The sequence below is a fragment of the Cygnus olor genome, chromosome 2 (genome assembly GCF_009769625.2).
Source record: "Cygnus olor isolate bCygOlo1 chromosome 2, bCygOlo1.pri.v2, whole genome shotgun sequence".
In the NCBI taxonomy this organism is placed as follows: Eukaryota; Metazoa; Chordata; class Aves; order Anseriformes; family Anatidae; genus Cygnus; species Cygnus olor.
Genome location: NC_049170.1, coordinates 53,719,413 through 53,735,656, shown reverse-complemented (window position 1 = coordinate 53,735,656; position 16,244 = coordinate 53,719,413). Strand labels below are relative to the sequence as shown.

Sequence of the window (16,244 nt, the reverse complement as noted above, 5' to 3'; positions counted from 1 at the left end):
ATTGTTTTGCATCCTATTGAATCTTACATATAAGCCAAGCGAGGCATCCAGAACAGGTTACCTAGTGTGCACTTCCCAGAAAAGGTAAGTGTATTTTGTTAAAATCACCTACTGTAATTCTGATCCCACCCTTCCCCATTACATAAAGCAGTTAGCCTCCACTTGTGCTCCAGCCTTTCAGTCATGAACACAGGACTAGGTTTTCAACAGCCTCAAAGAGCCGATACTTGCCAAGCTCCTGTCTGAACCTGCACTTTGGCTTTCCTGTACCTTGGCTTTTCTAACTGAACCTCCTCATCGCTTTTCAAGACAAGGTAGAATATATTTACAGAAAAGGCCCAAGCTCTGCCTGAATTCAACCTATACTATTTAACCTGTCAAACCCTCCCTTAATTAGGGTTCTAACTACTGGGATTATTTTTATTAGGGATGTTTAGGTACTTCTAATTATATTGGCTGTGTAATTAGAGTTATGCTTGCCTATTTTAACAGCTTGATTTTGTTGAATGCTTTAAGTCATCTGCCTATATTAACATCTATTTAGATTAATTTACAATCCATTTCAGTCAGCTGCCATACGATGATGGATTAGATATTAATGTAATTCTATTAGCACTGAACAAAGTCTTTGGGAAAGGAGTAATATTTGCTTTAGCACCACTGTACACCACTACAATAGTTAGTCAACCTTCTTTGATGATACATGTGCCCCTATTCTTTCAGTTTCCTTCCCTCCCTCAGAATTCATATACACCTGAGGAAACTTACCCCCCTTAGAAAGATGACCTACATCATTCAGACTACAAACATGAAAATTCTGTATTTTCAGTTCAGTAATACTTCAGAAAGACTTCAGAAAAATATGACTTACAAACAACACAAAATAGATTTTTAAAGTCCTTTATTAATCTGAATATAAAAAGACAGAAGTTGCCTACGGTATAGGACAAAGCTCTTGCTTCATGAGGAAACAAAATTTTCTTTACAAAGTGAAAAAATAAATACCCTCTTAGAGTAAGGTTTATATGCTAATGTGTCATAAAAAAGTAGAGTTTTAATATTTTGACAAAATGTCTGTGCAAAGAAACAGATGCATAAACACACTTACTGCTACATTAAGGCAATATGAAAAGTATAGTCAGAAAGTTTCAGTAAAGTGACAGTGTACTTTTCTAGCTTCAATTAAGCCAGTATTGCACCCAAACATGGTCTCTAGTTCCTCTGTATCCTGGAAATTATGCTAGGAAACTGGAGTCCGAAATGCCCAAGTAGGGGGGTGGAGATTAAAAACATTTTAGCAGGAAATATCCTAGCCAATAAAGACAGTAACTGAAGAAAGCATTTAAAGTTATACTTAACCCTTCTTTTAGAAAATAATGGTATATGATTAACAGTTTGATACCAACCTCCAAAAATAAAGCCAACTTAAAGGGCAGCTGACTACAGCACCCAAGACTACCAACCAACCAAGTTGGATATGGGAAACCTTACCCATTGAGAGCTCTGAATGAAGTCCTGCAGCAGTGCTTCCATAGGACATCATTACCAACCAGAAGACTTTCCTGACCCACCTGCAGCACTGTGAAATTAAAAAGTTGTTCTACCCTTCCAAAGCTATATTAACAGAATTGTTTTCTATTTAAAAAAAATTGAATGCAGCTGCTTGATGAAGCCTTGTATAGTTTAAGAACCTTTTTTTTAAAAGAGAAGTTCTCCCTTTTGAGCAGTTTACTAGAAGCATAAACTATGAGCCATGCTAAACTGATATTTGTAAAAGCTAGTTTTACTATTAAAATAAATGGAATGACTGTACTAAAAAGAATTTGAAGAGTAAAATAAAAGGCTGCATTGCTCTTGCTGGGTGTATCAATGTGTATACCACATTTCTCCAGGGCTCCCTAGCTTTTTGGCAACACTGCCATGCTACAAACGTATACATCATTTTCCTGTTTTAGTAACATGAGTCAGTTAACAGTTCCGCTCCTGAAAGACATCCCAAGCCATCATTGGCATGCTGAGCAAAGATATTTATGTTCAACAATTCAGTATTTTTGCTTTTGATCGTGGATTGGTGCCAGAGTGGTTGCCTTCTTCACAATCAATGGTTGCAATTCATAATAGTGCAGTTTAAGAAGTACGTGATCAGTTTAAGTTGTACATGCAGATCAGATCACAGTCAAATTGAGAAGACTGGTGTGGGTTGGCAAGTACACATGCTGGACATGCTCTACACGAGATCTGCAAACAGGGCATGACTGGAAAGGAAAAACATTAGGAAGTTAGTTCACTTTGCATTTTGAGTGTATAGACTTACTGGAGACATCCTTTTCTACAATAAAGAACACTCTAAAAAAAAGTCTCCATATTTAAAACAGTCCATTGCAAGACTCAGCTAAACCTTACTCTCACCACAGGAGAACTTGCACAGCTAAAACTTATCTTTCAAAGTTATCTGAACAGAACATCAAGTTTACTGAAACCAGTTTTAAAATCAGTTTTGCTAGAATCAGTGTACACATTAATCTAGTACACTGAAGGATACAGAAAACCCAAGCTTTTACATATTTGCTAACTTAATGGAATTATTACCTGTAACTGGGCAGCACAGGTCTTACAGCATACTGTATGGCCACAGGGACAGAAAGTTGAATTGATTTCTTCTTCACAACACACCATACAAAGCATGGACTCCTTTAGCTTCCGCAGCTTCTCTTGCAGAGCTTTTGTTTGTTGGCAGCTAAGACCCTCACAGTTGTCACAGTTCATGCTACTTTCTGAAGACTTAAGGGGGGAACTCGGTGGGGTTTGGTCACTTCTAGAAACAAGATCCACAATGCCAGCATTATAAAGAGCTCGTCTTGCATGATCATAAACTTCTTTCGATGTTCTTTTAATGTCAAAGACGTATTTTTTCCCAAGATTAATGTTTTCATTCAGGAAAAGAGATGCTAGGTGGCCCTTTAAGTCTCGACTATACTGCATCATGACAGCACTCGTGACAGTGTCACACCTATAAAACAGCAAGACAACAAAATTGAGTTAGTTAATACTAATAAGCCTCCCTCTACAATTAATTGTTCTCAAAGTTGAAATAACAGCATTGAGATCAAAGCAAAAGACAAATGTATTTCTACATCTTCAAAAATGTAGAGTATCAGGTAAAATAGAGTCAGCCTACAGAAAGGAATTAAGGCATACTATAAACAGTGAACACTTGCTCAGTCTACAGTTCTGCTTAGCAACATCTCTTTACATGGCAATGCCAAGATGCTACATTAAGTAGTTCTAATAGCCTTTGGCATAATACCTTTCTCTAGATAGGCTCTTTATTTTCGTGAGGATTTGGTTAATTTGGTTAAAGGCATTACTTGACACTAAATACTTTATATACTAGCATTGTTAAATCAAGCCATTTTTATTTGCCACAGAGTGCTCCAGCTAGCCTAACCATGCTTGCCACGGATTCCAGTGATACAGCTAAACCTGCAGAAGCCTATTACAGCATTATCACTTCTCTAGACAACGTAGAAAAAGAACAGGCAGAACAAGGACTACAGCCTCACAGGGCCTGAGTCCAAGATCCAAGTTAACGACCAAATCCTATTGCGTAGCTACAATTCTGCTTGAAGTCAAACTGCAAAGGACAGCAGAAATGACAACCAAATATAAAGATCAAACAGTTAAGACTGTCTACGAAGTTATTTAATGCTTTAACTGCCTGGAAAGAAGTATGAAGAGTGCAGGAGGTGATAATCATGGAGGATAAGTCACGCTTAACATCAGGCTCACAAAATAAACAGTGGTTAGCTGCTGATTAGCTAGGCAACTAACTGATGTTAATTACTGTATTACAGTGATCTGATTTGAGAAACTGGATGGGGCTTTGCCTAGCATATGTATCTCTCTCTCTGCTCAAGTCCAATTCTTCTAAGTAATTGAAATCAATGTGGCAGTTAATTTAGGGAACAACACTATTGTCTTTGATGGTTAGTTCTACCTGTGTTGGACCTCACAGTAGGAGTGAGAAGCAGTTTCAAAAAAAAAAAGCCATCAGCAGATGATTACAGCAGCCTTGCCTCAAAGAGCAGAAGGATAAAGACAACTGATAGCTCCTGGCATGAAACAAAATTCGAAGCATGTGAGCAAGGACAGGAATTGTAGAAAGACGATTTCTGGCAACAGGAAGAGCCAAATAAAGGCAGAAGTATACATGCATATGGGCTACACCTACATATTTTGAAAAAAACAGGCTTTCTACTCCTTTGCTCTCATCCTGACTCATACATAGGGACAAGTGCATGTATTATGAATTAAAGAAAACAGCAAGTTTTTATTCTGAATTGCTATTATTCAGAGTAGTATACTGAAAAAATTCTTGCTTACTTTTCTTAAACTCCCATCCCGCAAAAATTGAAAGCAGCAAAAACCTGTTCAGCTTCTGTTTGGGCCTGAAGAGAAGATCAAAGTTGACTCTAGTGGCAGTACTAACCTGTAAAATGCATGCGTCTCTGTAATTGCTCTGTAGAGTCCACTTGCTGCCCTTGTACTGATCATCTTAAACAGGAGAACAACACTATTACCAGACTCCTTGGTAACAGTCAGATACACATTCTTCCCAGACTGCGTTGCCATTTGAACAACAGGATAAGCAATCCTAAGAATTCATACAAAAACAAGTTTAGCTTTTAAAGGGCATTTCCCACAACTTACTATGGTACCTTCTGATACTATGAAGTCTGAATTGCCAATAAGGCTGGATTGAAAAAGTTCTGCCACAGAAGTACTTAAAACCCAAGAGCCTTAAGACCAGTTGTCTTATAAGCAGGTAGTGCCCTCAGACCCTACATTGCAATAGGTACTTTAATTCACAGAACATTTGTCTACATAAAAGTGAGGCATGCCCAGTAGTTCTGAAACACAGAAAAAATAATTCCACAAAACATGTACCTGTTGATAGGACTGAAGTCATCTTTACAGATGGATATGCCTTCAGGTCCAACACCAATAAGGAGCTTTTGCCCTTCACTGTCTCTAACTGAATGCCACTCTACTCCATAGTTCTCCAGTGTTGTTGCAATCTGTAGAACCTGGTATTCAGCAGAAGCTTGACTGAGACCTTCCAGCTGCTTATGCTTTGCAGTAATGCTGTTGATGAAAAAAGATTAAGGATGGGTGAAATAACTCAAGGATGTGCCATTACTGTTAGCAGCTTGGTATAACATGTTTTTTAGATGACCTGGTTAAACAGGTTGTTCTTGTGGGTCCACAATGACTGGAAATTTACAGCCAGATAAAACAGGCCAGGAGCATTTAAGAGGATTACCAAAAACATTGAGAATATTTAGGAGGCAATACTGTACATTTACTTAGAAGTAAGAGCTAGATGTAATCAAGGCTTTCTAATTAACTTTCTCCCCCACCTCAAAGTATTTACTTGGATTACCAAAAGGTTCACAGCAAAAATGCACAGAACAGCATTTTAATACCACAAGGTATGCCCTGAACTGTTGATGCAATAGCATAACGAATCTTTTACTTTTGGCCCCCATATGATTTGATTCAATTTGTTCTTTTTACCTTTCTAGAATGGTAGTGGTGAGCTCTTTTGCACACAACTCTTCGTAATTGTACTTGGCAGTATTCTGATTATAGTCTCCAAACTTCATCTGTGCCAACAACGCGCTAAGTTCAATTGCATGCTCTGAAGAACACTGGAGATTACCAGCCAGAAGATCCTCCTTTATATGCAAGAAAAACATATGCCTGCAATGGAATTAGAAATGTTTGTTATACAAGATGTTAAAACATTAAGGTAGGCAACAAATAACATAGCAAGTATGTTTGGTAATCATTAATATGGCAATCAAGAATTTGCAATGAATGTACCAAATGGTCTGGGCATAGGGGGGAAAAGAACCTCCATCTCATTATTCACTTAAAGATGAGGATACAACTGAAGACCGTGCCTGGAAGCACGATTAAAAGAAATGAGCACCTCAGTATCAGTTTGAATAAAAGCTGCTTTAGCTCGAAGGCTACTCACTAACTTCAATTAATTCCATAAAATATCCATGAAAAATATCTGGAGCAGTTACCTAACTTTAATTTTCTTTGGTTACTATTTACAAGTCACTTTCACAAAGGAATTTGTGAACAGAAGCACAACACACATTATCATGCAGCCAGAAAAAAACATGCTTTCTCTACACAGATCAACTGGCTGTGGCACCAGTCAAAGGGAAGACAGCACTTTTGCAAGTAACGTGATTAAGAAAGTAACTTGAAATAGCTAAAAGGGTATTTCATTGTGAAATATAGAGTGTCTATTTTGTAAGCACATTTGTCATTTATGCTTGGGGACTGAGACAGGTTTGACAGCTAGCTGCAAAATTCAAAAGCTGTTCTTAATTATCTAATAGGTTAGACAAATCAAGTTTTCCACCAACTCTAATAGCAGCCTGTTAATTCCCCCTATAGATTACCTTAACTTCCTTATCTTCTGTCAGGGAAGATAACATACCTTTCTTTCTACTTGTTCTTAAGATTCAGAGTATTTAGGGAAGTCAGAAGTAGAAATAACTATGTTATCACTGAAAAAGCTTTCAATAAGTCTAGTACCCACAGGGATATCAGTTTCCATAGTGATAGGACATTTACATTTCACTTCCTTAAAAAATAAATTACGTTTAATTTTAGAAAAAAACTACGTTGAATCACTCAGTGACGTTCAAGATGCTGGTTAGTGATTCACTTTGCTTCCAATAGTCCTTTTGGATATCTTATATAAGTCCTTTTGTAACACTCTACAGTTTCATTGTAGAAGTGAATAGTTCTACCTTGCCAGCACTATGATCAGTTATATAACTTCCAAAATTTGTATTCATTTTTAGTTCTATTACAGTAAATGCTGCAGCTCAGAAAATAAAAATAATGTTCCCCCCGAAAGACAGCTCATATGCAGAATTTCTGAAAGGAAAATACTATCATCTCCTAAGCTGCCCCACCATACTTTTCACAGCAATGAGCCACAGCTCCAGCACCTCCCTTGGCAAGCAGCAAGAAGCATGCTTACAGCATCACTGCAGTTGCCACTTAAGTGCTCAAACTGCATCACTTAGATGTCTAGACATGGGTCTACACTTCAGCAGTTTAATGGGGGCCTGGGGGAAGCTAACATTCCCCCCTCCGTGCAGGATGTAGATTTAAGAGGTGAGGGAACAAGAACTTCAGATAGTACAGCTGTCTCCCCTGTGAGCATGCTACTCCTTGTTTGGGCTCCTCTTGGAGCCGGTCCCAAACCCCTGCTCCAATCCCCCTCTCCCACCCTACTAATTCAGAGTTCTTTTGGCTAAGGCCACACAAAGGCATAGCTGGAGCTTTGGAGAGGTTGTACACATGTGTGGGCTCAATTCATAAAGCCAAATTATTTGATCAATTACTGAAAAGCTATGGCTAAAAACAAACAGTAGGCATCTCCTTAATTCCAATCACCATTTTGTAAAATAAAGCTTTTCCATACACTCCTGATTCCATCAGTATGAAAACAAGTTCTCTAGTTGTTACAACTACATGCTGATTAAACCTATGGTATTTTAAAGAAGAATCTGACAATTTTGTTCTCATTTGTTGGCACATTCAGCTGCCACAAGTAAATGCATGTATCTTTGGTTTGCTTACTTTATGCATATGACAGCACTGACTACACAAGGAAAAGTCGGTGTTCTCTTGCTGAGAGGACTGTACAAACATCAAGGGGGAGCTGAATAAACAAAAGACTACTCCTGCAGATATAGATGCAGTTACAGGGGAAGCATAACTTGTCACATTCACTGAAGTGCTTGTAATGGCAGAGGTAGACAACCAAGTTTAAGATGCAACAGAAAAGCGACACACCAACTAATGTGCAGTGACCTAAGTGGCTCATACAGCCTAAGAGAAGACATCTCAGACTAAGCTACTGTACATTTTTAGGGGATGAAAAGGAAAAGGGCATGGCATGCATAAGGGACGGTTACTGCAAGCTAACTGAAGCGATGCAAGAGCTTACTGTAGCCAGGATATGATATGTCAGAAGACAAAGCCACCCACATTTCAGGGTCCATCTCAAGTGATTTGACTCCACCTAAAAACAAACCATGGCTGGTTCCAGCCCATTGCTAAGCCACACCCACAACAGCACAGGAACTAATTAAACAGAGAGCCTGCCAGTGAAACTTGTTTTTGAATGACAGTGGTTTCTCCCTCCATACTGACCTGCTGCAGCACTTGCCCTGAACTAAGGTTCAGGTAGCAAATGCATTGTCCCCATGTTCCACCCCCCAGCCCCCCCCCCCCCCCCCCAATTTTAGATCTAAAATTGGTTACAGGAAGGAATTGCATCGAGAAATTGAAAGATTGTGAAAGAATGAAGGCTGCAAACATCTTATATACATGAAAAAATGATTCTGATTAGTGCTGTCTGCCCATCTGGCCTTTTTAAGGGTCTGTTTCTCCAAAAGTACATTAATATCCACTGTAAAATCATCTCCCTTCAAGGTTAAGCACAACACCAGTTAGATTCTGATTATAAAAAGATCTTCCTTTTTACATAAAATGAAAGCCTTTCTCTTTAAACAGAAAGGCAAAAAGAATGCACTTCTGTTGCTGAATACAGTCAAGCAAAACAAAAACATGAGGAGCCCTGAGGCAGTTAATCATGTAATTCTGCTAAGTCTAACTGTAAAAAAGATCTGCTACAATCTATTGTAGAAAGCCAGTCATATTACAGACACTATTACTTACCACAAAGTAAGTAAGTTTCCACAAGTTAAATTCTGACCTAAAATGAGATTTTACTGAAGTCTAGCACTTAATTGACTGTTTCACCTCATTGAATCTCTAGATATGAAAAAAAATCTGGGCTTTCCCCACCACTAGAGATATTCAGGCAGTTTGAAGAACTAACAGAACTTTCCATTGCCCTGACAAAGTCACTTGTGTCCTGAATTCTATACAGGACAGCACTGGTACAAAAGTCAGCATAACTTACAGCATTAATACCCACAGCCCAAGCAGACCTCACACTACCTAGAGTTGAACACAGGAATATCTAGAGTATTCCCTTTCAATTTGGTATCTGAAAATAGCATATAGAAATACTGATTAGAGGACCAAGCTTCATGTTCATCTAAGTCGTACTTTGTTAGTCACTGCCCAGACAGAACTTCCTGCTTTTCAAAGGAAGAAAAAAGCAGCTCTAGACTTGAAACAGTCAAGTGTTTTCCTCAAGCACCCGTTCCACTGGTGATTTTATATTCCTTTTATCTTCTTAATACTGCCCCAGTACTTTTCATACAAAAGTTGTGTGTATCAAAACACTCAAAAATCAATCGTAAAGCAATCATTAATGTACTTGTTAGTTGCACATAATTTGATACAAATACTGTGGAAATGGGAGGTTGCAACAAGATTTTTATTGAAGCATTTCAGATGGCCCATTTTACAAACTACAGCTACCAAGCCTGGGCTGCAAACCAAGTGCTTCTTCCCTCTCTCAGAAGCAGTTTATGGATGCTGACTATATGGATTGCTTCTACCAGAAATACAGGTCAGTACTTCATTATAATTTTATTATTTTTTTTTTTTTAAACAGAAACAGTTAAAAATGAACCCATTTAATGAAAACTAAAAACTCTGCTAAAGTGCTATTAAAAGAGTATATGCAACATAAAAGTCATATGTTTCATAAAAACTCATTAAAGACAACTATATAAACTAGGATTCAAAGTTCTGCACTGAAAACTTTGTTCCTACTACAGTTTAAAAAAAGGAGAACAGCGCAAATAGAGAAGTCTATATTCAAAGTTAGGTTCTAAACTTCGCTGCCAGAAGGAAAAGTGGCAAAACCCAGTCTGTTACCAATAAGAAGCATCTGTATGACTAATACTTCCTGAACTAGAAATATAGCCAGGAAAACCCATCCTCTTGCCAGACTCCCAGCAAGAGTCTTCAGATACATCCCAAGGAACTGCCTGTCCTACCTGGGGTAGGACAGTCCTTACCACAGGGAAAGAATCTTTCCTACTGTGAAGTAGTTTGCAACTGCATAGTCTAAAAGAATCAAAGAGGCATAATTGTTATCCCTAAAAATATATATTGGTAGTAAAGATCATAGCAATAGCATATTCTGTTTTTAGAAGCAGATATAAGCCCTTAGATATGAAAAAAGCTCTGCAAAGTTACAATTGTATTCATCAGTATGTTTACTCTTACCAGCTCTCAGCAGAGTGGGTGAGAGGTTACTAACTGCAACTCAACTCCGGTTCAGACAAACAGATCCACTAAACTCACCCTGGTGTTTATTACAGCAGGTTTTTATTGCATGGTAACAAATACCTTGACACTGCTGCACTGGCTAGCCAGTACTGCAGGATAATAGGATGTTTTTCCTTATTTTCTAACTAAGAACCACTCAACTTTTACAAGTCAGCTCCTACTTTTAACTAGTTCATCATTACCAATAAGAAACCACAAGTGAAATCACAACTGAAATCACTGCAAAAGCATTTTGTAAGTGATTCAGATACTTGAAAAAGTAGCACACAACCTTTAACAGCTTCAGTGACAGTTACTGATCTCAAAGTTGGCAAAGCGCTGCTTTGCATGCTTCATGAGACCATGTGGCCTGCTGGAAGCTGACATGTTGCTTTAAATCGCCATGGCTTATATAAGAACACTTGACTTTGTCACATTACACCAGACAGCAGCTTTGCTCTTTCCAAGTACACACAGGGAAGCCTTACACTGCTCAAGCAGCCATTACATCAACACCCACTCTCCTTGCGCGCTGACTTCCCCACACTGGCCCCTCAACAAACCACCACTTCCCCTGGGGTGACCACAGCCACACTCCACTGCTGGGGCTCCTGGCAGACGATACCCCCAGGTGATCCCACACGCCCCAAGCAGGATGCTCCCCGACAGCCACAAAGCTGCATCCCAGCTCCCTGCTCGAGTTAGGGAAACCAGGTGGCAACTTTGAGTCACTGCTGAGGACACCGCTTTTTCAGCCATCTGCTGTGTGACCTACCACAAAAGACACTGAAAACCAGCATGACGTACGGCAGAGCTTGTGGTCTGGATCTAGGACCAACACCTATAGCTTTAAGCAAAAGGGAGATAACAGCCTTTAGCAAGCCACTGTGATTCTCTGTTCAAAAAACACACAGCTATTCAAACTGCTCTTAACAGGCACACTGTTCGCATTTCAGACGTGTTTAAAACTCCAGTTGACAGCAGCGTATTAAATTCGAATAGCGTTCTTGCACTGAGGCACTTCCATTCCACTGAAGACAATCCTAAACTACAATATCCTGTGGTGAAATTCACTACCAGGCAGTCAAATAAAAAACTAGAAATCAAGAACCAAAGAACAATAGAAATAAAGCTTAACCCTGCATAAAAGGAAAGTGTAGTGAAACTCTTCCCCTTCCCCGCACACGACTCTCCCATTCACAAAGCACTTAACGAAGGTGGCTTATTGCCATAGTGGTCAAAGATGCAATTATAACCTTGCATTCGGTGGTAAGAAGGCTTCCTTGCATAAGATATTAAAAATGCATGAGGCTGCAATCTTCTACTGGATTGCACACTGATTAAAGATAACAGAAGCACGGGCTGATGATGTTCAGTAGCCAGATCAGCTTTTTACACAGCATGTAGAAACCTGAGTGTTAAAATGCTACAGGAACACGCAGCCAAGCTGTAAGTGCAAGACAAGGATCTCTTTAATGAAGCAGCAAAGCTGGTGTTGACGAAGCTTCCAAAGTATATGGAAAACCAAAGAACAACTCAGTCACAGCATTCACTATTAGTCATAGCAAAACATTATCAACCAAATGATTTCAAAATTACTTGCAACTCCCCAGACTTCAAAACAGTCTCAACACGCATCTCATAAGGAAAATCAAGTTCAGAAGCTAAATGTAAGAGACACAGAGACTTCCTCAGCTTTCTTCGCACAAGGACTAGAGCATAACATTCAACAGTGGAAATGCCCTCTCTATTTATCAGCTGGGGACATCACTGTGCTAAAGGAAGCCAGAACAGCCACCACTGTTTCTTTGTCAGCCAGTAAACTGACTTTGCAAGTAGAGGTAAGAAATAAGTTGTCAGTTGTAGCTGTACAGCTCATTTTAATCATATTCTATGATATACCTATTGATTTAAAGTTCAATTACAGGTTTAACAAGTTTGACTCCCCCTTCATCCCATGGAAACTTACATGCAAACTAAAATATGACTGCATGGCTACACACATTAAATCCCTACGCAGACCCAAGAAAGGAAACAGCAAATTCACTGTAGCTCAATGTCAACACTACAGAAATATACATTAACCACTGGCACTACAGAATTCCAGGTCTGTTACATGTAGACTAGCAGGTATAGACAACTAAAATGCAGCTAAGGCGAACTATTTCACAACATGGATTTGCCTTTAACAACAAAAATAAAAACATTCAGGACTGAACAGCTTAGCTGAAGCCTCAGGAGCATTCATATTTGTAAGACAGTGGCAATAAATACTAGCTTCAATGCCTGTTTCTCTCCAACAGTTTAAGTAATTTCTGTCATAGCATAATTTTAATAGATCTCTTGATGACTGATGCTCAAGTGATTTTAAAGTTTGTTAAAATATTAATTTTAGACCAGTCTTAACTCATACTGAAAACTCACCCGAGCTACAACCTTTTAAAGTCACCTTAACAGTGGAACATCTTTGGTGTTCACACATACAAGCTCTGTTGCATTCTAGCTACACAACCTGTCTTTTAGGCCCTTGGGGTATGTTCCACCAGCTCAAGCTCTTGACTTGCACAACCTGCCAAGTCTTGCATTGATGGTGTTCAAGGTAGGAAAACACAGGTGTCTGCAAAAGCCTTGTAAAGTGGAACAAACATTCAGCAGCAACAGCAAAAATGCCAATTATTTGTTTTAGGTTTCCTCAGATTCACCCTGATTTGCTCTGAGTGTGGAGACACATCGAATAGATCCATTGTAATCTCTGCCACCTCATCAGGTATGAGATCATGTTGCTTCTGTTCCACATAATCCTTCATTATTTGGTTTTATACTTGCTCTCATTAAGAGTGTTTTAAGAGTGTTTAAGAAAACAAGTTTATTTCAGGAAGAATATCCCAAAAGAGCCCAAAAGATATACCATGGATATTAGATTTTTTTCCAAAATAACATACATCAAAATGTGGATGTTAGAATGTACTTGCTTAACTAAATCTGTTACATAGGACAACTGTGGTCTACTCCACAGCATTCTGAAAACTTCAGCCAGATTGTAACCACTGTTCCCCTAAACCTTCCCCAATGTTACTTCAAAAAAATATACACACTGCCTTGTTTTAACTCAATATTTTTCCTGAGATATACACCAAATCAAGCTGTCAGCCTCTGACCAAATTCACCGTACAAATATTCTGTGCAGAACAAGAGTGTCATAACCATGGTCTTAATTCTGAAAGTACCTGAAAGTACCAAGTCAAGGTGAGCAGTGAAAACATGCTTAGGCATTCCCTTCTAGACACTAGGTTTTTCCTCTGTTTATATTTGATGTACTACCTAAAACTAACTGGAAAAAAAATGTGTTGAGACCAGTTTTAAACATACTTGCTCAGTTTTCCTTAAAGAGAACCCAACTGCAGTTAATGTAGTAATGCAGTAATCAAACCAGTGGAGTGAAAGCAAACATTTGCTACTCATCTGAGAAGACCAAATCTTCAGCCCAGAGAACAGTATAACAATTTAGTTAAAAGGACAGGCCACAGAAGCAGCAGAACAGCTGTTCTTTTGTAGCCTCAAAGGGCCTGTAGCCATCTGAAAGTTACTGTAATATGATCCCAGACAAAAAGGAATTCAGCAAGTTTTTGCTCTGTGGGAGGAATTGTTTCCTGCCTTTCTGTACCAGTGGTTTAGAACGACCTACAGTAACACCACTGAACAGGGGTTACTATCGGACACACAAACACCATATAAATAACTGGTTACTGGTAGCTTAGCCTTCTCCAGCACTAGTTTCTCATGAAATTAACTGCACATTACTTACTCTTCCCCACACGATACTTACAATACCACCACTTTTTTTTAAAAAATTAATAATACATGTAAACAATACTGGAATTTTAAAGCTGTGCTGGAAAGTTGAGCAAAGAATACCAGAAGATGGAAGAAACAGAACCTCTGCGTAACCATTTTCAGAGGTTACTGAAATGTAAAACAATAAGTTCGCTTTACTTACAACCATCTCTACCTTACCTCGTCTGTTCTTGTAAGATAAGATGGGGCTCTACAAAGAACTTGACTCTTAATTTTAGTCGATAAGGAGCTAAACCATCCATCTGCTGGGAAATCCTGTTCCTCAAATTCAGCCACAGATTCTCCCCTTTGCTGCCAGTGAACTGCAGTCCAAAATAATCAACTTCTATAATTCCCAGCCTCCTGCAAACCTGAAAGAAAGAGGTTCTTCATAATGAACCAACGACACAACTGGACAAGAAGTAGTATGAGACTGAAAAACTGTTTGCAGTGCAAGTGGTCTGAAACAAAAGGTGGGTTGTTTGTAGGCACCTTTTTACAACAGATTAGTTGATGGATTTTAAATAGGCAGCGTACAAAATGGTACACTGACAAACACAGAGTATAAAATGGGAACTTCCCTGCTAGTAAATACCAAGATGGACCTCCACAGCCAAATCCCATCCCCTTCGCTCCCCAAGGCCAGGCACTTAAGACCAGCCAATTTCCAGCAGGGTGCCTGTTATCCAGCAGCACAGCCACCAGCACTTCTGAGGCAGGAGGGGGAGAAGAAGAAGTACATCCCACAAGTTTTATTTAGATGCCACCGACAGACTTGGCAGCTACGCTTGGCTCCCTCCTGCCTCCATCCCCGCAGCAGGCGGGGAAGGGCGGCAGCACCTGGGCGACAGGCTGAGCCCCCAGCGGGGCCATGTCAGGATGGGTCCCCCCGTGTCCCCCCAACCCCGGGGGGAGCTTTGGGGGCAGCAAAGAGGCCGTGGCCTCCCAAAAAGGAGGGGGGTGGAAGGCAGATACGACCGAGGGATGCTGCAACCCCTGCATCCAACATGGAGGAGGGGAAAAACAGGGGAAAAGAGGAAAATAAATAAATAAAGGAGAAGAAGAGGCGGGGGGGAAACGAGGCCTCTCCGCGCCCCCCTTCATGCGGAGGGGGCCCGCCCGCCATCAACGGGGGGGGGGAGCGCGCGCCCCCCTCAGGCCCCAATGGTCACCTGCGCCCAACGGCCGCCCCGGAGCGGGCCTCACCTGGTTGAGGCAGTCCTCGCCGTTGGCTTTGGCCTCAACCTCCACCTCCATCACCACCGCGTCTGGCCTGGTCACGTAGCACAGCATGGTTACGGCCGGGGCCGGCTCCGCCACAAGCGCACCGAACGGTGGTCGGGGGGAGGCTGCTGCCGCCGCGCATACACCCCTCCCTCCCCCGTCGCCGCCCGCCCGCCGACTGCTCTCAGCAGCCGCGTCTCGCTCGCTATATACCCACCCTGCGCCTCCCCGCCGCCCCGCCCCGTTGGCGAGGCGTCGCGCGCCGCCGCCGCCTGCCAATCAGCGCCGCCGGCCCCGGGAGCGCGGAGGGGACGGGGCGCGCATGGTGGGGGCGCGCGTGTGGTGGGGCGCCCCCTGCCGGCCCGCGGCGGGGGCGGGCCGGGTGGGATGACAGGAAAACGGGGGAAAAACTGCCCTTCTGGGGCTCACCTGGCACCGCCGGCAAAAATCCCACCGTAGTTGGGTGTGGAGAAAAGCCTGAGTTCTCCACTCCTCCTTCTGTTCCCTTCGGAGCGGATGCGGGGAGGAGGTTTTCGTTTAGTATCAGTTTTGCTCAGGTATGTGGTGCTGCTTCTGCACAATTTCTGTCATACTCGGAGGGCTCCCAAAAATAAATTACTTATTTATCCATGTCACTTGTGACTAGGAACCTGTTCACGAGAGGGTTTCCCCTCAAACCCTCTCCTAGGAGAGGGTGTAGGGAGAGATGGCTCTTCTCCCAGAGGTCTCACCTCCGTACACATCGATATTCTTTCCGTGCTTTCTCCTTACCTGACGTAACGAAGTTGTTCTTATTCTGTCTGTAAAAGCGCTACCCTGCTTTGAAATCTCATAAACTCCGAGCCCTAAAAATAACTCACAGTAGTAAATTGCACAGACTGGTTAAGGCCCGT

The 16,244-nt window shown here is 41.1% G+C and overlaps 1 protein-coding gene across 1 annotated transcript; it reads right to left on the bottom strand.

The window, feature by feature from the left end:
• Positions 1-884: 884 nt before the first annotated feature.
• Positions 885-15,555, bottom strand: LOC121064625 (myosin regulatory light chain interacting protein). The gene is made up of 7 exons (XM_040546400.1): positions 15,334-15,555; positions 14,308-14,498; positions 5,578-5,763; positions 4,948-5,145; positions 4,490-4,654; positions 2,590-3,010; positions 885-2,255 (listed from the first exon to the last, which is right to left on the bottom strand). The coding sequence occupies exons 1-7, from the start codon at positions 15,418-15,420 to the stop codon at positions 2,166-2,168; spliced, it is 1,338 nt and encodes a 445-aa protein (XP_040402334.1). The 5' UTR covers positions 15,421-15,555; the 3' UTR covers positions 885-2,165.
• Between the last annotated feature and the right edge of the window lie 689 nt (positions 15,556-16,244).

Coding starts and splice junctions, on each gene's coding strand:
- LOC121064625 (XM_040546400.1), bottom strand. CDS start 15,420: ATGCTGTGCTACGTGACCAGGCCAGACGCGGTGGTGATGGAGGTGGAG. Junction 14,499..15,333: donor GCGAGGACTGCCTCAACCAG/GTGAGGCCCGCT, acceptor TCTTTCTTTCAG/GTTTGCAGGAGGCTGGGAAT. Junction 4,655..4,947: donor GACTTCAGTCCTATCAACAG/GTACATGTTTTG, acceptor ATGAATTCTTAG/GATTGCTTATCCTGTTGTTC.